The sequence below is a fragment of the Myripristis murdjan genome, chromosome 15, assembly GCF_902150065.1.
Source record: "Myripristis murdjan chromosome 15, fMyrMur1.1, whole genome shotgun sequence".
In the NCBI taxonomy this organism is placed as follows: domain Eukaryota; kingdom Metazoa; phylum Chordata; class Actinopteri; order Holocentriformes; family Holocentridae; genus Myripristis; species Myripristis murdjan.
In genome coordinates, this window is record NC_043994.1 from 11,913,913 (window position 1) to 11,938,912 (window position 25,000).

Genomic DNA, 25,000 nt, shown 5'->3' on the forward strand with positions numbered 1-25,000 from the left:
CACCCAATAAGATATCGATTTGAGAGAGAAATGCAATTTTACTTGAAGGGATAGGCGAGTGAGAAAGAATGTTTAAAGATTTGTGAGTTTTATTGGTTGAAATCTTAATTTACACCCACTAGCACAGCAAGATGTCACTATTTATGATACTGTGTTTTACTGGGAGTAGAAGTCATGTGAGGACATTCCATTGGGACTTTAATCAAGAGAACATTTCTACTGTCCAGCAGTTTGATTGCATTGATACATACTGATATATGCGTTCTTCTCCTATTAATAGCAAAATGCGAAGCAACGCGAAACGGACAAAACATGTTGCTTGCTCCTAATAAAGTTTGTTAAGTTATTTCAGTGAGTGGTGGTTAATTTTTGTCTTTACTGAGAAGTTCCTGTGACCATCCATCCCCTGACTACAAACATCGGCTGTCCACGGGGAGTCCTGTTCATATACAGTGAGAGCATTCAGACCTCCTTCACTTTTTTCACTTTTGTTATGTTGCAGCCTTGCTACAATCGTTTCAATTCATTTTTTTTCTCTCATTCATCTCCACTCAGAACCCCGTAATGACAAAGTGAAAACATAATTTTAGAATTTTTTGTAAATTTATTGTGACCAGGGTTTAGAAAAATGGTAGCCAGTGTCTCAGGCCAGTGTTCATGTTTCTAACCAAATTTCCAGTTAACCTCATGTGCTGCTCCCTGTTACAAAGATATCCCTCCTCCACCTTCCTGGCCCACCACCCTCTGTGTATACATTTTCCTCATCTGCTTAAGGAGGATAAGCGTGTGGAAAATGATTTTTTCCATTGGACTTTCACTCCTTCCTCCACCTGCTGTTGACAGCCCTCTTTCTGTTTTGTGCCGTAAAGCAATTTACAACTCATTGTCACACCATGCAACAAACAGACAATCAGACACTGCTATCCTTTGAGGGTGATCCCATTACTTGACAGTATTTGCAATGATTTCTCATAAGAAATGTGTTAAAAGGTTAAAAGCTTTGATTTAAGTGACGACCATTTAGACTGAACCAACAAAAAAACAGTATGCAGTATGCAATGTTGCATAGTGCACCTTTAATGATTTATTGATGCTACACAGTTCACCTATACATCATCTGAATAAGCTGATGGTGTACTCTGTCTAGTTTTGCTAGACCTAAAGTATCTCAATATAACATTCAAAAAGAGTGGCTCAGGCAAGAGACTGATGTATACATGTAATCACAGCTGTTACTCCACTTTTGCCATATGACATACTTTGGCTTATGATGCACTGAGAGCGGCAGTACTGTTAGCGAAGCTGTTCAGTGATGGAGTGAGGGGTTCCAGAGAGGAAAAACTTACTTGAACATGTGACGCTTTTTCAGGCAGTAATGAGCCATCACCTCTTCAGATGGCCAGACACCTAGACAGGCAGACAAATAGAGAGAGAGGGAAAGAGAGAGCGAGAGAGAGAGAGAGAGAGAGAGAGAGAAATAAGGAGTGATGAAATCTACAACTGACTGATTTTAATTCAAGTAAGAGCTATCGATTTTCAGGGATTCATCTTGCGTAATGTGAGAGGTCGCCTTGATTTCAATGTCTCAACATCACAATACCTTAATATGAGAGTAGAAACAGAACAAAACAATGACTGTATACTCTGTGCACCGTATTGCAGGCAGTGTTTCCCACTCTGTATGAATTTGCTTTTCTTGTGATTTCCACCTTGCCTGTGATCCAAGGCTGCTCTGTCTCTGTCTGTCCGTCTGTCTACCCTAAATCCTTGCAACACAATCTCTCAATGGGCACTGTGTATGCAAGAGTGTGTGTGTGTGTGTGTGTGTGTGTGTGTGTGTGTGTGTGTGTGTGTGTGTGTGTATGTGCATGCACGTGTGTGTGTCTGTGTGTGTGTCAGAGACAGGGGGTCCGGTGGGTGATAATCACAGCGTGCAGGCCTGTCTGGCTTATCACCTACTGTCAGCCCTTCTCCTTCTGCCGTGTGTGTAACACACACACACACACACACACACACACACTTGCATACTCAGTGCTATTCTTTCTCTCTCTCGACACACACAGACACACAGAAAAACACACACCTCTTGGCAGTAGAAGAAGTAAACATTCATTTGAATAAAACTTCAGCTTTTGCTTCTGGCTTTGAACAAGAAGGTTCTGCTTGGCGCTGTGTGTGTGTGTGTGTGTGTGTGTGTGTGTGTGTGTGTGTGTGTGTGCATCTGTGCACGTGTGTGTGTTTATATGAAGGAGTTAGAGAGTGTTGAGAAGAGAGAATGAGAATGAGTTGGAGAAAGCGAGTGCAGGAGGGAGACAGAGATAGAAAATGAGCGAGGTAGTGAGAGAAAACTAGGGAGGGAGGGAGGGCAGAGGAGGAGAGAGAAAAGACAGTAGTCGATATAATAAGCGGCTTACAGGCGGTCTCTCTTCACCTCGTGGGGCAGACATCACTGCTCTCTCACTCTCCCGCTCTGTGTCTATCTGTCTCCCTCTCTCCCTCTCTCTCCTGCTCCAGTCCGCCAAGATTAGCTCAAGCAAGCAGGATTTAATAATGCCTATTGATAAAACGTCCAAATATTCCTATTCCCCATTTAAAAAAAAAAAAAAAAAAAAACAGCCTTGCTACAGCTTGGCCTGGCAGCATACACATACATCTTACACACAGACACACAGACACACAGACACACAGACACACACACACACACACACACACACACACACACACACACACACACACAAACCAGAGGAGCTGTGCTGTGCATTTGCAGAGGATCAAGACATGTAAGACTTTAAAAGGTGACATTTTAAAACTTCTGTCTAGTATTTCACTTCACCCTGGCAACACAGTGGGAAAACAAGTTTATATATTGGCATGTCAGTCAATGAAGGAATGACATGTTGCCAAAGTAACATGGGCCCTGTCTCAATTTATATATATATATATATATATATATATATATATATATATATATATTTTTTTTTTTTTTTTTTTTTTCCTGCATTTGGAGTTTTGTTAACCCTAGTGGTTCTTCTTGATAAATGTGAATTTAGTTTTAATGTTGGATTTGAGGTTGAATCAAATGAATCACTGCAGGTGCAGCAATAACTCAAAGTTAAGCATTCACTAGATATATTTGGGTTCACTGGGGTTTTTGGGTCCTCAGCAGCGGCATTGAGAGGATTGAGAGAGAGCTTTCTAATTGGCTGTTCAGCCTGGGCCAATCGAGGATGAAGAATGAAACAAAAATCCATTTGTGCTGAAATTGTGTGGACTAGCTAGCAATCTACTGCAGCTAACCAGAAAGAGCAAACTGTTTTAAAAAATAAACTTTTTCCAAAAGCAAAAGACATTCAGGCAGTTGCAACTTCTCATCAGGCATATTCTTGATCTGTCCATCAAAAAAATATTTAAACGGTTTCAGAGTGGTGTGAAAATGAAGAGCTAACACTAGTTTTTTCTTTGTCTTTCCGCAATCCCTAGGCATCCATGTGGCTTTTTTGAGAGTACTGCCCCCCCGTGGCACGGAGAATTATTTCCTCTCATGCAGGCACAGAACATGACAACCATCAGCTGTCATCTGTGCCGTGTGTTCATGGATTATTTTTAGTGGGAGATGTGAGATGACACAACATTAGCTCTCTGAAGTGGGCTTGGTGTGTCCCATCTCAAGATCTGTGTTGGCTCCTCTGTCATGGGATGCCACGGGACTACACCTGGACATCCGGGGTGCATTTGTGGGGGAGGGGGGTGGGGTGTGGGTCTGCCTTCCATGTCCTTTCCTGTTGTGTCCTACACACATTAAGGGACTGGACAACAAATGTTCTTGTTAAATGCAGATTTCTCAAGGACTTTTGTGATTTACAGAACAAATTAAAAAAACATAACCTTGGGCCCTCAAATCCAGTCATAGAAATGTAAAGTGCTTTGAGGCCAAATAGGGCCGTCTCTGTTTGTTAACTGCTGCTACACAACAAGACTAACTCACTCTGCTTTCATACAAAGTTGTGTGTTTGAATCTGTGTGCGCGTGTGTGTGTGTGTGTGTGTGTGTACATGCACATGAGTGAGCAAGAGCAAGACGGACAGCACTAAGTAATAAAGCTTTGTAAAGCATATGTGAATCTGATGGTTAATCCCCAACTCCAATAACATTAACAGCCCAGGGTGATAGGAAGCATGTGAGTGTGTGTGTGTGTGCGCGCACACATGTGTGATAAGTACATGGGGCCTGTTTGTGTGTGTGTGCCTCCCAGGTCGAGGTGCACTGTAGGAAATGAAGGGATCAGGAGCAGAGAGCAGATTACTCTTCCTGAGGATAATGAAATTATTTCTCACCTTCAATTACTAGATGAGGAAGGGAAGCAGTGTTGATGTGTGAGAGTGTGAGTGTGAGTGTGAGTGAGTGTGTGTGTGTGTGTGTGTGTGTGTGTGCCAGCTTAATATAGAGTTAGTCCCTGGTCCTTGGCACTAACCCCTGTCAGTGGTAATACCCCTATATGGTTATGGGTGTGTGCTATATCTCTCTCTTCCTCACACACACACACGCACGCACGCACGCACGCACGCACGCACGCACGCACGCGCGCGCGCACACACACACACACACACACACACTTAACAGCATCAGTTGCTAATGCTCTAATAAGTGTTTACATTCATCATATAAGAATATACTGCCCCCTTAATGTACTGGTGTTTTGCAGGAAACTCCACAAAACTCTCCATGACACTCTGCCACGTCAAACTACATGCAGTATAAACACAGTAAAGACTATCAGCCAATAATCAATATGTCTGAAAGGTTTTCCCCATAAAATGTGCACAGAATACGAATATAAATTAGGAAAAAACACACAAGATTGTTGATTTATTTCTGGGTTGCTACTGTTAAGAGACGGTGTGGATAACTTACACTTCTAGCTTGGTATTTATGGAATAATTTTTTTGTAGACTTGTAGATTTTGCACTTCTTGGTATTTTTTTTTTCTTATTTGATGGTTAACTGAAATAAGTGTATATCACACTGATATTCTGGCCCAGTGGACAACATCCAGTGGCATGCTTGGGACTGAATGTTATACTGTGTCGTTTGTTTTTACTGTATCTGACCAACTGTCTATGGCAGCGAGTGATGTCATTGATTGACTATAAATAGATATCTGGTATATTCTAAGGTATGTCAAGATTTCGAGTCGTGTGTTGTAGTGTACTCCTTTTTTCTTGATTCCCTGTTAGCTTGGAAATGACTGAAAGACGGGCCTGGGGTGCTTCACAAACTCATTTATAACCTGTTATTTCAGCAGCACAACCTGATTGGTCAAAGACACATTCCATCTATGCTTATGACTCTCATACAGCTGTGCTCAAGTGGTTGCCATGCCAATTTTTGTAACCAGGGAGCCAGGTAGTGGGATTTCTTGGCTCTTTCTGTTTTTTTGTTTTCTTTTAACTCTATTGTAAGTGTACTTTGGAGGAAACGCTTCAGTCAAAACACACACAATAACTGTTGTATAAAAGTCATAATACTTGGCTGCACCTCATAGCTAGCTGCTTCACAGTCATACCTATTATTACAGTGCAGTAACACCCGCTCAAATATGTGAAAAAGTTGCATTGTATAATGGCAAGCTCCCACATCCCCATCTAAGCCACTTCCTAGTAAACTGGGGCTGACCCAGGCTACTGTAGGGTTTTTAGCAAGGCTAATCTGGCCAGACTGGCTGTCAGTAATCAGATGAACAGGGATGAAATTAGCTAAATACTACTCCAACTTTAGTCAATCACCACACCTCTCGGGTAGAAAATAGACACCGCCTTAAGTATGTCTGATACTGATTGTATTTGAACCACGTGAGATATGCATGCAGGATTATAATTCAGTGGGCTACCAGACTTTTTAATTCCAAATTGCTCCCATATGTGGGTAGATAGCAGTTTTGACATACTTTTGCCATAATCTTATAATAATAAGACTATTTTATGTGATTAGATCCCATTAGGTAGAAGAGGGTACCTGTGAACAATTCAGATACAGGTGTATAAAAAAAAATAGCCAAATTCATGCTTTCCGTGATTGTGCAACACTTCAAAAATAACGGTGACATGAAATAATTTCCATTGCTGTCAACCCCAAATAATCCCCAAAAAGCCCCCCATTTTTGGAGTTGTTACCTTCATGATAATTGACTATCTTCAAAATTTTGTTGTTACTTAATTCAGTGAATATCTTTTAGAGACCTAGGAAACTAGAAGTAGACATAGGCAAAACTCTACAATAAAGTATGTCACAAAATTTTGGTAACCTTCTACATTTTAGACAACTATAATTAGGAAAATAGGTGGTGGTTGAAAATAACCTGAAGGGTCCTTTAATTTGCTAGACATTTGTACAATATTAGAAGTTTACGCCTAGTTTCTGAGATAACTGCCAATCAAACTTTCAAGGGACCCCTTCAAATTTGTAAAACGGGGTCAAGGCCTGTTTTGGTCAGGACTACCTATAATAACCCACTGTGTGCTAAGCCAAGATAAGCTGACAGGAATTAAGATCAGTTAGTCTGCTTTCACACAAAACAGTCCAAGGCTTTAGCTAAACAGCAGCAGAATAGCTCCATTTAAAAGAACACAGGAACCGCTTAAGTGAGCTTCTCCTGAAAGTGATATGATCTGCTGCTTTTGAAGCTGCTGGAATATCTGGGAAGGACAAGAGCTCTTCACATAGTTGAAATATCTGAACACATTTTCATTTTCATTATGCAGGTCTGCCATATTCTACAACAGACCAAATAACTCAATTCACATTGCAAACGCCCAGGTGGCTGTACTGAAAAGGTAATCAGGCCAGTATCATTCACTGTGTTTAGTTTTGTTGGTTACAGAAAAATTCTGCAAAAGTCAAGCTAATGGCTTTCGTGACTGGTTTACAATTAAATACTTCAGGATCTGTGTCAAACATTTTACAACTGGAAACTATTTTAAAATGTGAGAAAGAGAGAAATTCAAGTCATGAAACAGAGTCTTTCAAGCAATATTCCACTTTGCTTTAACATTCATAGCTGCAGGTTGACAACTTCATCAGAGTCGACCATCATCACTGTGATGTCAGTTTCTAAAAATCATATTCCCAAACACAAGTCAACCAAACTTTTTCATCATCTCAAAAGGAATCCCAGGCATTTGTAATTATCATTTCAAGTTTAATCTGGGAAAAAAATTAGTTAACAAAATTATACAACGCAATGGAGTCATCTAAGCATAATGAGTGAGGAAAATGTTATGCTAAAATGGAACATCTCTTAAAAACTTACCCTCTGGCATAACCATGCACATATTACTACAATCAACTGTGCAAACAGAGTTTCAACAGATGTGGCTTTGGATGAATCGTTTCCTTAACCAACTGCTCACAACATGAAGCGACAAGTCAAAAACAACAACAACAACAACAACAACAGCAACAGTTCTTCTTAGCTCTTTTTCTTTTATCTCCAAGAAAGAAAATGTTGGTTGGTTTCCACCTGTCTTTCATCAGCCCCTGTCAGATCTCCTGTTGAGAGCTGTCAGGGGGGCATATCAATGACTGCTGTGCAAGGCTATGGAGAGCATTAGATGGGTAAAGGAAGCAATGGAGAAGGAGCAGGAGAAGGAGGAGGAGGGAGAAGATCGGGGGAGAAGACAGGGTGAGGGAGGAAGAGAAGGATGTAGAAAAGGGTGAAAGGATTGGAGACAAGCAGGAAGGAAGGAAAAAACAAAGCGGAGAGGAGTGAAGTGTAGCGAGGACAAAGGAAGAGGAGAGGAGAAGAGAGGGTGGAAGGAGAAAGGCATGACAATGGGAAGGAGAAGGGAAGGAGAAGGGAGAAACAACTTTCAAAAACAATAACTAGAACCATTTTGGTTAGATCTGGGAATAATAATTTGGATGATCTTCAACCAACCAAGATGTAAATTAAAAAAAAAAAAAAAAAAAAAAAAAAAAAAAACTGTGAGAAATTTTGATTATTCAATGCACTTTGTTTGCTGAGGACCTTATTGTCACAGATATGGAAGTGAATGTTTCAGCTATAATGTATGGTTATGGTTTGTAGTAATCTTTACAGTTGAAGTTCTCGATGTGAATTGGGCCTTAAGTGTGGAGAATGAGAGAAGGAGCGTTGTCAAGATGGGGTTAAGTGGGGCGTGATGCTGCTTTGTGCATGCATGCACACACACACACACACACACACACATAAACACAGACCTCCATCTCTCTTCTGTACTCATACACTCAAACATGCATGCACACACCTCTCTCGGTTTCGTACACACACACACACACACACACACACACACATACACACACAGAAATGCACACAGAGTCTCCCTCTCCCCTTAGGCCCAGTGTGTCTGCAGGCTCCGTAGCTTTCTGGCGGTGATCTGTCTCCACATTAAGCGAGGCCTCAGATAATTCCTAAGCCTCCTCCATGGCCGATCCAATAAGGGATAAGGCTCTCGGCTGGCCATGATCAACTGACAATCTGTCCTCTCACACGGCTACTTTAGTGGAGGCCAGGATTACCCCGGCCAGCCTAGACAGGGTACACACAGTTCACAAGACCGTGGAGCTGTGTGTGTGTGTGTGTGTGTGTGTGAGTGAGCAAGAGAAACAGAGTGCGGAAGATTTTTTGAGTGCACGAGTTTAAGTGTGTGCATGTGTGTGTGTGAGCATTTGTGTGTGTGTGTGTGTGTGTGTGTGTGCGTGTGAGAGAGATAATGGTACCACAGTGAGGCACCAGAGAGCTGGCTGCTGGATCTGGCTTGTGTTGCAACTAGTAGGATGAAGTGTGAAGGGGTGTGTACCAATTTTGAAATTGATATTGAATACTAAACTTCCAGGCATGCTTGTTTCCAAATATGTACAGTACAGGCCAAAAGTTTGGACACACCTTCTCATTCAATGCGTTTTCTTTATTTTCATGACTATTTACATTGTAGATTCTCACTGAAGGAATCAAAACTATGAATGAACACATGTGGAGTTATGTACTTAACAAAAAAAAGGTGAAATAACTGAAAACATGTTTTATATTCTAGTTTCTTCAAAATAGCCACCCTTTGCTCTGATTACTGCTTTGCACACTCTTGGCATTCTCTCCATGAGCTTCAAGAGGTAGTCACCTGAAATGGTTTTCACTTCACAGGTGTGCCTTATCAGGGTTAATTAGTGGAATTTCTTGCTTTATCAATGGGGTTGGGACCATCAGTTGTGTTGTGCAGAAGTCAGGTTACTACACAGCCGACAGCCCTATTGGACAACTGTTAAAATTCATATTATGGCAAGAACCAATCAGCTAACTAAAGAAAAACGAGTGGCCATCATTACTTTAAGAAATGAAGGTCAGTCAGTCCGGAAAATTGCAAAAATTTTAAATGTGTCCCCAAGTGGAGTCACAAAAACCATCAAGCACTACAACGAAACTGGCACACATGAGGACCGACCCAGGAAAGGAAGACCAAGAGTCACCTCTTCTTCTGAGGACAAGTTCATCCGAGTCACCAGCCTCAGAAATCGCAAGTTAACAGCAGCTCAGATCAGAGACCAGATAAATGCCACACAGAGTTCTAGCAGCAGACCCATCTCTAGAACAACTGTTAAGAGGAGACTGTGCCAATCAGGCCTTCATGGTCAAATAGCTGCTAGGAAACCACTGCTAAGGAGAGGCAACAAGCAGAAGAGATTTGTTTGGGCCAAGAAACACAAGGAATGGACATTAGACCAGTGGAAATCTGTGCTTTGGTCTGATGAGTCCAAATTTGAGATCTTTGGTTCCAACCGCCGTGTCTTTGTGAGACGCAGAAAAGGTGAACGGATGGATTCCACATGCCTGGTTCCCACTGTGAAGCATGGAGGAGGAGGTGTGATGGTGTGGGGGTGTTTTGCTGGTGACACTGTTGGGGATTTATTCAAAATTGAAGGCACACTGAACCAGCATGGCTACCACAGCATCCTGCAGCGACATGCCATCCCATCCGGTTTGCGTTTAGTTGGACCATCATTTATTTTTCAACAGGACAATGACCCCAAAGAGTGATGGAGTGCTGCGGCAGATGACCTGGCCTCCACAGTCACCTGACCTAAACCCAATGGAGATGGTTTGGGGTGAGCTGGACCGCAGAGTGAAGGCAAAGGGGCCAACAAGTGCTAAACACCTCTGGGAACTCCTTCAAGACTGTTGGAAAACCATTTCAGGTGACTACCTCTTGAAGCTCATCGAGAGAATGCCAAGAGTGTGCAAAGCAGTAATCAGAGCAAAAGGTGGCTATTTTGAAGAAACTAGAATATAAAACATGTTTTCAGTTATTTCACCTTTTTTTGTTAAGTACATAACTCCATATGTGTTCATTCATAGTTTTGATTCCTTCAGTTAGAATCTACAATGTAAATAGTCATGAAAATAAAGAAAACGCATTGAATGAGAAGGTGCGTCCAAACTTTTGGCCTGTACTGTATATAACAACATTTTTGAATAAAACTTTCTAATATGTAGTGGATGGTTGATGAAAAACTTCAGGACAGAGTTAATTGTTGTTGTTAATTTAACATTGTAAGCCCATACCAACACCACGTGCAGCATTACAAGTGCAATAAATTATGATCGTTTAGTTCTGAACACTTTCAGTACCTGATGCTGATACCTGATCTGTTTGAAAATTGGTTTTAACACCAGCTTGTTCCATCACAGCACGCAATACTACTGCCACCCAATGCAGGCATGCTAAAACAGTTCTTTTTATCATCCTTTGACTTTTTTGTTCAAACTTGAAGTTGGACTGGTATGTGTGTTTTGCTGTAAAGGTTGCCTTTATTTCACTTTTATACAGACAAACTGAAATTCAGTTCAAATCAAAATTCAAAACAAAGTGCACAGCTGTCAGTCAGTGCATTCACACCAAACACTGCACAGTTCTAACATCTATAACAAATAACACAACTCAATATTGATTATTTGGTTGCAGCAAGGACAGTGTTATCAGCTACAAGAATCTGGAGCTGTTAGCAGTAGAGGTAGGACAAAACACCAAGGTCCACCTGTATTAAAGGGATAGTTCATGTTTGTAGGATGCCTGTCTGATGCATCATGACCTGGAAATCCTTTCAGCCAGTCTTTACAGCACTTACCTTGGTTTTGTGATTGGAAGCAAGTTGGAAACACTAATGCAGTTCAGTGGAGATAAAGAACAAATATCAATTTCTTCTGCTAATATTTCTGGGGAAAAAAAGGTGGATGCCTTCTGAGTGGCCTGAGAGGAGTGCGACCTCCTGAGAACTCAGATTAGTTCAGGCTCCTTAAAAGCTTGAACTATCCATTGAAATAGCAGTATGCTAATAATAATAATAGCAATTATGAAATGATCATTCTGCCTAGCTGGTATGGTAAATACACATGCAGTGAATAGGCAGTTTAGATAGCCTATTCGCCTTTCACCAGAAGAGCCAGGCAGTGTGCGATAAGCATCGACATTCTAGCCGACAGAGTCTGCCTTGGAGACACTCCTGATCCCTTTTTCCATTGGAATAGGCTCATTTTAACACGCACACACTCCCTCACGCACACATGCACACACACAGACACAGACAAACACACACACACGCTTGGAGGACTGTGCGGGGCTTCGATAAGCGTGGCCTCTCTCTCTCTCTCTCTCTCTCTCTTTCTTTCTCTCTCTCTCTCTCTCTCTCTCTCTCTCTCTCTCTCTCTCTCTCTCTCTCCCTCTCTCTCTCTCTCTCTCTGAGTAAACATCGTTTTGGATTAGGCAGCGTATAATGAGAGCAGGGGGCTATCTGTCCGCCACGCCTGCATTGTGGCCCCCCGCTCCTCTCCGAGGGGGCCGAGACCAATCTTTACTCTGCTATTTATCCCCCTCCTCTGATAGCTTACTTATCTGCTGCAAAATGCCAGGGCTGGCTGCCTGTCTGACTGCCTGTCTAGCTGTCTGCCTGCCTGCCTGTTGTCTTGTCTTAATGCTCACTTGTCTGTCTTTCCTGTATGTCTTCCGCTCAGTTCATCTTCCTTCTACCTGCGTGTCTGTCAGCATGACTGTCTCCAAGACCACGTGTCTTCCTGGATCTCATCCTGGATGCTGGATGAGGTGTGAGTGGTGGTGCTGGTAGTTTGGGTGGTTAGCAGCAGCACAGTAGAGGGAACTAGGGAGGTTGATATACAATATGTAAACAGTGCAGCCACTTCACTCTGTGTTATTTCGCTCTTCGATCATAACTTGCAACTTATCAGCATTCTGTATTCTTGGGTCAAACAAAGCAAGTGATTAATTTCATGTTGGCCTATTTTGTAATTCCTCATTTTTGTCATTTCATTATACCCAAATAAAATCCCAAATCACATACCTTGAAAACGTAATCTTATACAAAATGATAAAATTATATTTTAAATTATATTTTACTTTAGCAAGCCAGCCAAGTGGTTATAGCTGTATGGATATGATGGGAGGGTAGCTTGCAAGTTAACATTATTTGTTTAGTTCACCTGAGCTAAAGTTGCCAGCTTTTTTTTTTTTTTTTTTTTTACATATACTGCAATAAGGAATGGGGAAATATGTTTTTATATTCTTTGAGAACTGGTAGCTGAGCAATTAATTGGATTAACTGTCTGGCGAATTGCAAGCACAGTACTGAAGTCCATGGTCACTTTTACGGAGTTACTGTCTCAAGATGTCATTGTCAGCCACTCTGTCCATAATCAGCACGAAAACACATCACATGCAACTGCGTGAAATCGAAATCAGTGAGTCGACTCAGGATATTGTGGGTCAGGTACAGCCCTACTTTTCATGTAATACTACACACCAAAATGACCCACAGCCTCTGCACACACATCATTTTGTTTAGCAAGATCTCACCAAGATGGGTCACATAATTTGGGGAATCCCAATAACCATCTTACACTCAAATACAAAGTGGAACCAGGTACTTTTTTGTGCAGCAAACATTTTGCTTAATTATTTTCAAACTTTTCCCATTGCACTAGGGGTATGAGTGTTGTTGTCATCTATCTCATCATGCCCTGCACACACAGATTCTCGCCTCTCACGGACAATGAATGGAGGCAAATTGTTCACTTCATGAACTCATATCTGGTGTGCCGCTGCTATCATTAGAGAGAGAGCATTCAGGAGAGAGAGGACCAGAAGGAAAGTGAGAGCACAGAGAGAGGTGAATGCTGGATGGAGAAAGAGAAAGAGTGGGTCAGAGAAATAGCAATAGAGAGTGATGGAGAGAAAGAGCAATTGATTGAGAGATGAGGGAGTGAGAAAGGCAGAGAGACAGACAGACAGACACAGAGAGAGAGTTTGACATGTGGCTAATAGACATATCAGCGCTGTGGTATGTGGGGCTTAGCTGGCAGACGAGAGCTTTGCTGGGCTTCATTCATTGATTAGCATAGGGAGAGTGGCATGGGGCCCTGTGACAACCCCAGATTACACTGCGCACATGCACGCATACACACACACATACACAAACACAAACACAATCATAGATTGCCACAGATTGCATCTCACTCTCCTTCCTTGGAGAAAGGCAAGGGTGTGAAATTACAGGGTGTCACCTGCACCAAGCTATCTACTTTCTTGAATGTTAATGTATATAAACAATTAGGACAGGAGAGTGAGAGAGGAGAACAGGGTGAAGGGGTGGAGAGAAAAGGGAAGGAGAGGAGAGTCGAGAAAGAGGGGAGGAGAGGGGAGAGTAAGGAAAGGGTAGTGGGACATAAAAAAGGGGAGAAACAGTGAGTAGGAGACGAGGGAAGAGGGTACAAAATGAGAAAAGGGTGCAGGGAGGAGAGGATAAGGAGAGATGAGATGCAAATTGTTGATGAGAGGTTCTTGTTGGCGGGATCACATAGAAAAAAAAACAATACAACAAGAGAAGACAAGATGGCTGCTCCTCGGCCCCTCCCTGCTTTTTCCTTGCTGCATTCTCTCTGAGCTGATTTGAAAGGATGCTTCGAGGCCTATAACAGTACATGAACTGTGCCGTGCTAAGTTGTATTTGTGATTAAGTATTTATTACTTAATTTATTTATTTCCAATTTCTTGAATACTAATTAAATAGTAAAAAAAAATGTTTTGCATGCCATCTTTAACAGTGTGTATTTGTGACTCATTTATACACTATATATGCATGACTCTGAATCAGTAAACTATTACATATAGTGTCTATTTGTGTGTGTTTGAGTGTGTGTGTGTTTGAGTGTTTGTGTTGACATGTGAGGGGTTAAGCACTGCTGTATTTTCTTGAGTGTTAGCAGCAACAACAACAATAATGGATCAACTGGCTGCAGTTTTCATTTGCACATGCATGCATGCAGCTAGAAAGAGGAAAACTTGGTTTGGGTGTATACTTGGTTAGGTTGATCAGCTTTACAAAGGAAACTGGAGGTGAGACAGTGTCCATTATGAAAGTTGCAATGTGGGCAACAAAACAAATCAACTCACTGTACGCTCTCAAACTACAAGAACAACAACAAAACTATCAAATATGCTTGAAAATGATCCAGACATCTCAGACGGTCTCAGACTGTTGAGATCAGGACATGACATGCTGATCATCTCACACTGTGCTTGCTCCAACACTTTCACTCAAATCTTGACAATTTGTCTGGGACCATCTGGGATGCCTAAATCAGCTTTGATATCACATGGTGTGTGCCTAGCTTTAACACTTAAATTAAACTAAACCTACGTCTAACCTTAGCTCTAAACCCAAGTCCTAACCCTAACAAGCAGCTTGAAAAAGAGAGGACTCGCGAGATCCTCACTCCAATAGGCTAAAAATCAAACAGATTCTTACAAGAGCAGAAATAGCTGAATACACACACAAGAACATGGATCTGGACCAGTGGAACTGATTTCAGAAATAAGAACTGCTGTCTGCAATGTGCTGGCTCGACCTCCCTGGGTTACAGTGTCCATTACTTATGTGACGATCTGTATGGCTCATACCATAATTCCTATAGGCCTCTGACTGTTTGACATCATCATTTGACTTTACTTAGACAGGACTGACAGGGGATGATAGCAAGACCAGCCCTCCTTCTGCACCGCTCTGCCATGACTGAGTATGGTGCATGCATGAGTATACAGTGTACAGTATATGTGTGTGTATGTGTATTGGTTTTGGATGACGACATGGTCTACCAGAGTGTGTCTCTATTTTTGTGGCAGGTGAGAGTGGGTGTGCTCGCCTGAGTGTGCAGAGTAAGATTATGCGTTGTATACCACCACAAAGTTATCGAAATTCAAAGAAGGAGGCCTCTCACGGTGGTTGGGGTGGGGTGGGGGGGTATGTTCAGGGAGAGTGACAGAGAGAGGGAGTGGGCGAGAGAGTGGAGATAGAAATCACATCCACTAGAGTATCCAGCACTCTGCCCAACAACTGCACTGATGCCTTAAACATGAGACCCAGATTTTCTATCTCAGTGAAGGGGTGGTGAGAGGAGAGGAGAGGAGGTGGGGAGGGGAGGGGGAGAGACAGAATGGAAGAAGGGACATAGGGAGCAAAGGGACGAGGTGGGGGCAGATGAAGGGTGGGCAGAACCTTTTGGATGCAACGACGCAGATTGTGAAATCAAGAGATTTTCACTGGAATGTGTTTTAAAACAACCGGGCATGCTGACCATGAATGCATTCGGATTTACACCAACAGCTTGGAGAAGGGGTTCATTCAAACATACACATTAACACCTGGGAGTTTTGTTCTCTTGGCAGGTAGCCACTGAACAACTCCACTGGAGAAGATGGGGGTGAGGTGCCTTGCTCAAGAGAGCTGTGATGGTACTCATTTATAGAAGGACAGTATATCGCTAACTTCACCCATCTAGATTTTCCTGGTGGATATGAAGATTTGAACCAAAAACCTGCTGATCGAAGCTTCACTTCTCTCTCTGGTGGGATTAGATCCTTTAAAGACGTGGTTACTGATGGATGAATGCTGACCTGCAAGAACAACTAAAAAAGAGGACCGTGGGAGTGGGGAATTTCAAATTCTGGTGCAACACAATTAAAGTTTAATATAGATTGCTTGGAATAGCATGGCCTCAAGTGTGTTTTTGCAGTGATACCACAGTGTCATTTCTAATTCATTGTTTTTTTTTTTTGTTTTTTTTTGTTTTTTGTTTTTAAGATTATAGTTCCTTCTACATGATGGTTAATGTGTTTCAGCTGCTACAGGTCAAGAGGTCAACTGTCACTCTGTATGAGCTCAGTTGCCGGTACCAAAGGTAGCCAAGGTGTAGTGGTACATACACAAAAATATGAACAAAAATACCTGAGGATATTGGTAGACATCAGAACACCTCACAGCCAATCAAAATGCAAGATTGCCTCTGAATACTTTTGTTCCAAGAGCATAAGAGGACCCAGTTCTATCGACACACACCCATACTGTATGCATCCCATCCATCCTGATCTTATCTGAAGCAGCCTGGTTCTTAATAAGTAATGAACACAATACTATGAGTGTAATAGAGCACAGTGATGCAATGTCCCTAAGCAGAGAGTGCTGTAATCTTTCTCTGGTCAAACAACAACAGACTATGATTCTAACAAACAAAGCATTTAGCTTACTCTGTATTGTGCCCCCCTCTTCTACCCTCAAGCACCCATCAGCCACAAATCACAATCCCACAATGAATCCCATATGAACACCTACAGAAGGGGGTGTTCTGCATCTGTTGGCAGGGTCAGTCAACATTCTTCACAGCTCGCTTCTTAAATTTTGACATTTTGGACAGTGTCAGCAGAGCCAGATGAAAGCCACAAGTCTGCATAGGTTCAGTGTTGAGGTATGCAGTGGTCAATGGAATTGTAATAAACATACATTGTAGGTGTGTTTGTGTGTCTGTGTGCATGCATGTGTGCATTAACATATGTGTGTGTGTGTGTGTGTGTGTGTGTGTGTGTGTGTGTGTGTGTGTGTGTGTACTCCCCCCTGGCTGTAGTGAATGCCCATGATTAAAAATAATTTCAGTTGTATTCCTCTAAAAACTGGTCTCAACTGAGCCATCCCCAAAATATTGAGAAGATCTGGCTGAACATTTCATGTTGTGGTTTCAGTCGGGGGTTGTATCACACCACAGCCCAGTTATAGAACACCTAAACATGACTTGAGATTGAGAACCTAGTTTTGTTTTCAACACACACACACACACACACACACACACACACACACACACACACACACACGCACCCACACTTATACACACAGTCAAACAATAATTGGTTGAACTAGTGAGTGAGGGCTTGTGGTGAGGGCTGGGTGGGAGGGGGGCTACAGGGGGTGAGAGAAAGGGATGTAAGGGTTAATAGGGTGGATAGGGGTGAGTTTGTGAGCTAAAAGTGTAGAACTTTGGAGTGGGTGTGGGTGGTGGTGATGCTGGTGCTGGGGGGGCGTTAATTTGGGAGGTTCAGAGGATTACTCAAAGAGGTAGAGGACCTCCAGGCTCTCTTTCTCTCTGTCTCTCTCTTTCTCTCTGTCTGTCTCTCTCAACTGAAATAAACTGCACTGCGACAAACTCGCCAAGAAAGGCCAGTGAGCGTGTGCGCATATGATACAGCCATGCTTCCATCTAAGTTAGTGTCTGTGTGTGTATTTGCATCCTTTTAAGTGTGTGTGTGTTTGTGGCAGGTTGCCTGAAGGCTCCCTGTGTGCATCGGCGTTTCACTGGAGAGGCAGACGAGCGGGGCAGATATCCTGGGGCGGCCTCGCAGCGGCCAGAGCTTTATCTGAGCTGAAATGATTTTAGCACTCCGTTTTGGAGCGCTACCCCAGGAGCAATGTCAACCCCTCCTCCTCCTCCATCTCCTTCCCTCTTCTTTCTCTCCCTCCTTCCCTCCTTCCTTTCTTCCCCTTGTCTCCTCTCCTCTACTACCTTGCCACTTTCCCTCCTGTCATGTCTTTCCTCTCTTTCTACCCACTGCACCTCTCTTGGGCTGCTACTTTGTAGGGAAAGAGTGGTCTGAAAGACAGGAGAAATGAGAAGAAAAGGAGAAGGGGCAGAGGGATTTAAAGAAAAGAGGGGCAGTGGGAAGAAATAGCATGGGTAAACGAAAAGGGGGAGCACTCAGGGTCTTAAATGAGGACTAATTAAGGTGTAGCCTCCCTCTCTTTCCTTCTCCCACCTCTCTGAGCCCCACGTGCCTATTTCTTTTTTTAAATGCCACTTATTTTACATGGAGATTCTCAGGTGGAGGGATGAAGGTCTTCTGCAATCAGAGCCATTATCACACTGGGTCCATGACTGGGGCCCACCAAGAAAGACAGCACCTTTCCCTCGCTTCCTCACTCTGTCTCTATTCCCTGTGCGTTGCCTCCCGCCCCGTCACCGCTCCCTCTCTCTGCCTCTCTCTCCCTCTGCATTTACCTGGGCTGCCACATGGGGAATTAAGTGGTATTATGAGGAAAGGCTTCTAGCTGAGCTTAACTGCATTACAAGAACAAGTAATATACCCTGAGAGTGTGTGAGAGAGAGAGAGGAAGAGGGAGGGAGAGAAGCAGTAGGAGGGGATGGGGCGCAGAGAGGGGGGATTGGGCGGAGGGGGGGTCTTAAGTGAATTGTCGACTCAAACGCTCTAATCACAGTGAAAGCTCTGGACAAAGAGGGCCCCCAGACACCAATGGAGCACACCCTGGGGTCAACAAAAGGCCATTTAGCCCTATCTAACTCCTTCTCTACCTCTTCCTATCCTCTTCTCCCTCCCTCTATCTCTCTCCGTATGTAGAAGCATTATCTGGCCAGAGTGGCAGGCTTCTTCAAAATAATACCTTGCACAACACCTAAGGGAGACCAGGAGACGGAAAGAGATGGAAAGAGGTAGGGAGCACAGGAAGGAAAGACAGGGATAAGAAGGATGAGTTATGGAAGACTGTGAGAGAAAGAGAGAGAGAAAGAAAGGAAAGAAAAAACAGAAAGAATGAGGATGGGAAAGATGAGAGGAAGTTGGGTGAATAACATATGGACGACTACCTACAACATACACAAACACACACACACACACACACACACACACACACACACACACACACACACAGAAAGAGTTGTAACAACTCGACAAAGCCTCTTTATCATGATTCAGTTGTGCATATGGATGTGTGTGTGTGTGTGTGTGTGTGTGTATGTGTTTGTGTATGTATATGTGTGTGTGTGTACACAACAGCACACAACTAAATGTACATCCAGGCCTCCACATAATCACTGCACTCCATCAGAGCAGTAAAGTCCCATATGAAGATAAACACACAAACACAAAAACACACCCACTTACCCTCAGAGACAACCACATGGCACAGTATGGTATAGTATAGTATTGTGTAGCATATAGTAAGGAAAGGAAAGGAATGGAAAGGGTTTCAAACGAAATAAGTGACAAAAGGCTACCAAAAAGTAGCACAGGGGCATCACTTGCCCCTGAGTTGCTCGGAGGAGTTTCCCACAGAGCACACATCAGCCTCCATTCTCCTCCACAGCGGCTCTGCAGGGCTACCAGTTTCCATAAAACCCATAGGCAGATCACTGGCTCCCTGGGGCTCAGCAGCCATGACGGCTCTATTCAACAATCCTGCTAATGCTATGCTGATTGTCTGAGCACAGCTAGCATGTTGCGTGGCTAAGCATGGGCCATTTTCTCATTCCCCCCATGTCTCTTTTCAGATGTTCAGGCAGGGAGGGCCTTTACTGTGGTGAAGGGGAGCCAGCGATGGGGACTGAAGATGGAGGTTTGTGTATTGTATAAGTCAAACTCTGTAAAATCACAATGCAACACCGACACACACACAATACTGACAGTCACAGGATTCTGATTACTGTGACACCCGACACATACAATATAAAAAAGATATGACACCTGCAGAATCCAAAGTAAAAACACAGACCCATACACACACAAAAGTTGACCACATCCCCTCCAGAGTGGGTCCATTATGAAGGGTGACAAAAGAAAGCTCATACAGCCATGCTGAAACATAATGGATGTGGCCTCTGGCCTGCTAGTTATTGTACCACAGACTACCTCCTTCCCCAGTACTCAATGCACAGGTGTGTGTGTGTGTGTGTGTGTGTGTGTGTACGTGCTGGTGACTGTTTCTGCTCACAAACCAAGATATTCACCTCTGCCCTGCAAATGCATTCAGATTAGCCTGTGAGAAGAAAGAAATTATTTCACTATTCAAATTTTGATTTACCTGCATTCTTGGAGTTTTAAGAACAAAGCGTGTTTTTGTTGAGTGATATGGTGCAGTAAATTATGTTTTCCAGAGGACTGCCTCTATATTTGTCTCTTCTTTGAACGGAACAGGAAACAAGCATTTGTTTCACATTGATAAAGTAAGAAAAAATAAATGAGTGGGAGAATGGAGCAAGGGTCTCAACACATAAATGAAGACAGCAGAGCCAGAGAATAATGAATGGATGAATTGAATCTTTTGTGAGTGTGTTTCAAACCATTGTGGGGATCTCATTTGGCAGGCTTGCTGGAGCTGAAGTCCATTCCCTGTTAGTTCAGTCAGTTTGTGCTTTAAATGCTCTTTGAAAACTCAAAAAACTTATGACACCCATTTTTTCATTTGCAAGCCACAATGAAATAACTGAGTACAGAATTAGAGCCTGAAATAGTGCCACAATCTGCAACTGCATTTTCTCAATCCAAGCCCAAACAGAGCCTGTAGTTAGCAGCATTTTGAAAGCCCAACCCAATAACAAACTGATTTTCAGAGCATGACCATTGGTTGCCTGTTGGCTGTTTGTTTAAATGCCCTAAAAGCAGCCCGAAATCATGGGTTTAAAATCTTACAAACATGTAAGCTACAAGCATTTAGCATTCCTAAACCGTTTAGACAGGCCACATTCAGCTAGGATCAGGCATTGTGATAAAAACGCACGGAATCTCAATCATTTTAATGGGCATAGTGCGCTTTGGCTGCAGCAGTGCAGGGGGTTTGGCAAAAGGAAACAGGTATGTCCAGCAAAAAAGCCAGAATTAGCTTTTGCCACAACACAGCACAACATGAATCAACCAATCGCATAGCCGGCGAACTTTACCAGCCTCAGAGGGGCATCATTTGGGTATAAATTGGTTGGCAAGGTCAAGAGGAACAATTTAAGCTATGACTTGTGAACATTCAGTGAGCACATGGAGAGCCAGCCCTTAAAGTGTCATTACTGGTAGGTGCTGTTTTGGAAATGACATATCAGGGGCGCTATAGCGCCTTCTGGGTATCTGCTCAGTTGGCACTATATCAGATTTTGATCATCATAAGAAATCATTATCAGTATGAATTTTTTTTCTGCTTCTATCACAAAGTGAACATTTCTTGAGCTACTCCACTGGACTACATTGTCCAGTAGAGTAGCTTGAAATACAATTAACTGTAAAGAAAAAAAAAAAAAAACACATGGCCTGCATTTCTTCAAATTTGGAAAACCCGCCCTGGCTAGACATTGCACTGGAAGGGGAAAGACAAAAGAAGCATGACATTGGAGTACATATTACCTAGAAACATACCGTGGATAGGCTGTAACACATATCACAGAATAAGTGATGGTTTCATTTCACACAGCAGTGAACTGAACTGATGGAGAGTACTGCAAATGAGGTGCATTACGGGAACTGAATGCACAATCAATGAGAAAAGAGTGCAGTTTTTGAATCTGTCAAGTACCTACTTATCAGTAAACTCTTTTAGTATAATGAATTTTCAAAAGGTTTAGATGGTTGAGTGGACAGAAAAACACCAATTTCCCATATGCTGTGTGAAATAAGTAAAGGCACCATAATATAGCCTATGACAGGCGTTACAGGCGAAACAGTTTGCAAATTCTTTATAGTGCTGTGGTTTGATGTGGCTACTGTATCTCTTGTCCAATCCTGTGTGTTATTTGAATCACTAAACCATCTTGGCCAATCAAAACAATTGTACAGCAGGAAGCGCTTGTATTCAGTGAGAGAGAAGCAAATGTGGGAGAAAAAGAAAAAATTGTATTGTTCAAAATAATTACTTTTTCATCAAGTGAAACTGCTGTGATTTTGTTCTGCCTGATGTTACCTCAGTTTGGGCACTTCATGTTACTGGTGGATTACTGATAAATGCTCAGGATGAAGACCCAGTCTTGTTCAGATGAGGACTGAAGCAGTATTTTATTTTCATTTCTATTTTTAAGGAAAACTCATTCTGATACTTTTATTTATGAGTAGCCCTGCTTTTTTTTTTTTTTTTTCTTACTGTCAGTGTGTCTAATGTGAGAAAGGCTGGGAAGGGTACTGATTTTTGAATTATACTTTGTTATATTTTATAGTTATATACACATGCATAGACTCTCAATAAAACATCCATATAGGCTGACAAATCACAAGAAAAGTTACATAATGGCTTGGATCTTTGCTGGGGAGGAACTTTGAGTAACCTGACCTCCTAATATTTTAATGAAATACCCTTGGCATATGAGAATGGCATTTATCAAGACTGAGCCAAAGCCAACTGTTGCTAAAAATAGTCAAAATGTTGATAACATAATAAATAAATCTGTCCAGGATGTACACTTTAATGCACCGGATTTAAAAGATAATTCTTTTGAATTCCTGATTATAGGTTATTGCTATAGCAGAGGACACTTTGTGGCAGTAAACTTCCACTGCCAGTTGCCCTACCTTGATATCCAAGAGAGTGAAAGGTAAAGAAGAACGGGGAAGAAAAATCTCTTGATCCCTTTTCTTTGGCAAATGGAGAAGGGCAAAAGATCTAGATGCGACAACATGGAAAGAATACTTTAACACCCAGTGTGAGTGCAATTGTATGTGTGTGTGTGTGTGTGTGTGTGTGTGTGTGTGTGTGTGTGTGCCACTAGTTGGACACTAAGCCCAGCCTACAGAGAGCATGGCACTGTGATTGGGAACAGAAGGTTGTGTTGAATATTTCATAACGGAGATGGGGACTTATCAAAATGGCTCCCAGGAGCTGTGTGTGTGTGTGTGTGTGTGTGTGTGTGTGTGTGTGTGTGTGTGTGTGTGTGTGTGTGTGTTTGTTGGTCCCTGTGGAAATGGGTGCCAAGACAGGCTAGCACCTGACCTGATGACTATCCTTTTAAAGGTGCAGTCAGACCAAATAAAAATTACAGGTTATTTCTGACCTGTTTCTCATCTGATTGCCTGCTCCAAATCAGAGTGAAACTGATACTTTTTGGTTTGTTATGAGTTTGGTGCAGTTCAACTTCACATTGCAGAAATTCAACTGGATCAAAAAAACAAAACAAAAAACACCCTGGAAAGATGGCACACAGTAGTGCACACTTTTGTCAACACAATACAATTCTCAACTCTTACTTTTCATGCTTTTAGTTGAATATAATCTTTTTTGTTTAATACATTCAGTCATTAAACCATTATGTGTGTGTGGCTGATTTAGAAAGTCTTTCTATTAACTTTTTAGCCTGTATCGTGACATCATCGTTAATTCTGGACAATGTTTTGTGATATTATTATATCTTGTATCTTCCTACACCCTGTTGTAGACCAGCAGTGTCAGATGATGTACACATAAGGATTGAGGCAGCACCTCATCACCAACCTTTCCACCAAACGTCAGTGTTACATGAATCAGTTTGGAAATTACATGCCTTCTCTTGAGAAGTCACATCCACTGCCACACGCCCTTTTGTGCAAATCCTTTAATAACATTTTGGGATACCGTGCTAACAAACAGATAAACAAACAAATGGAACGGGGCAAAAATATAAACCCCATCTTCCAGTCTGACCCTTTTCTTCATGTCATCCTCTCTCTGCCCCGGCCTTCGTGTGGCTCTCTGCTGTGACAATCAAATAAACAAAACATGGCAGAAGAAAGAAGTCATAGAAATTAGCCAAGGCCCAGAAAACATGAAGCTGGTAAGTACTGCAGCAACATTTGGTCGTCTGGAGGTAGCCTAATCCTGCTTTGGCATTGCTACCAAACACATTTTGAAGTCGTTGTTCAGAATGAACACTTGTTAAAACTCCAGGTTGTCAACAATGCACTGATCCACTCTTTCCAACGAAGATGCTGCATCAGAGGTTGGTAAGAGCAGAGAAGGCAGAGAAGCTCCTACTTCAACCTGTAACAATAGTAATATGTCATGTGTTTGGTTTACTTCCTGCAATTTGGTTGAATCAGGGTTTAACAGTGTTTTCAGTGTAATTGAACCGCACAAGGGTTCACTTAGAAGCGGCTGGTTGTTTTGGGGGTGATTGTTGTGTTGACATCTGCCCAAATGAATTGCACCAAAGAGGGTGAATGCACTAGCATTTAAATGGGCTAAATACTTCACATGTAAAAGTATCCTAACACACTGTCTTTCAAAAACAAACTTCTTAAAAGGTGCACTCTGCAATATTGCTGAGGGTTGAGGAGTCTTTAGACTACGCTGACAAAAATGTGGAATGAGCACATGAACCAGGATGGTGATGACAACCATAAAGACTAGGACTGCACAACGAATCGAAATATTATCAAAATCACAATATGGATGTAAGTGCAATATCAATAAATGTAATATCCAAATCACAGGAGCTGTAATTTTTTGAAGATTAAATGAGTGTTGTAGATTCAGTATTACAGTGCTACAGAGATGCCCTGGCCTAGAAATTATATTTTCCAGATGTAAGATGTTTGAACCCAGCAATAATTACAACATCATCATTTTAATAGCCTTTTCAGTGAAAATCTAAAATATTATGCAAAAAAAGATAATTCCTACTAAAATCGTGAATCGTGTCGCAATATCTGTAAAATGAATTGCAAAATGATTTTTTTTTTTAACCATATCATTCAGCCCTAATGCTCATTCCATTTTCTAAGTTGAGTCTAAGATTCTTCTTTAAACTGACCTGCAGCAATTTTGGATAGTGGACCTATCAATAGAAATAGTTACAGTTATGCATTTCAGCTGTCACTGTACTCCACCTCAAAGATATTAAGGC

At 42.1% G+C, this 25,000-nt stretch overlaps 1 protein-coding gene across 1 annotated transcript in view; it reads right to left on the reverse strand.

Annotated features, from left to right (window-relative positions):
- Positions 1 to 25,000, reverse strand: part of camkmt (calmodulin-lysine N-methyltransferase) — a 120,585-nt gene that overhangs the window by 31,554 nt on the left and 64,031 nt on the right. Inside the window, exon 4 of the mRNA XM_030071062.1 lies at positions 1,347 to 1,407. Coding sequence (XP_029926922.1) covers positions 1,347 to 1,407 — 61 coding nt within the window. The remainder of the gene's footprint in view (positions 1 to 1,346; positions 1,408 to 25,000) is intronic.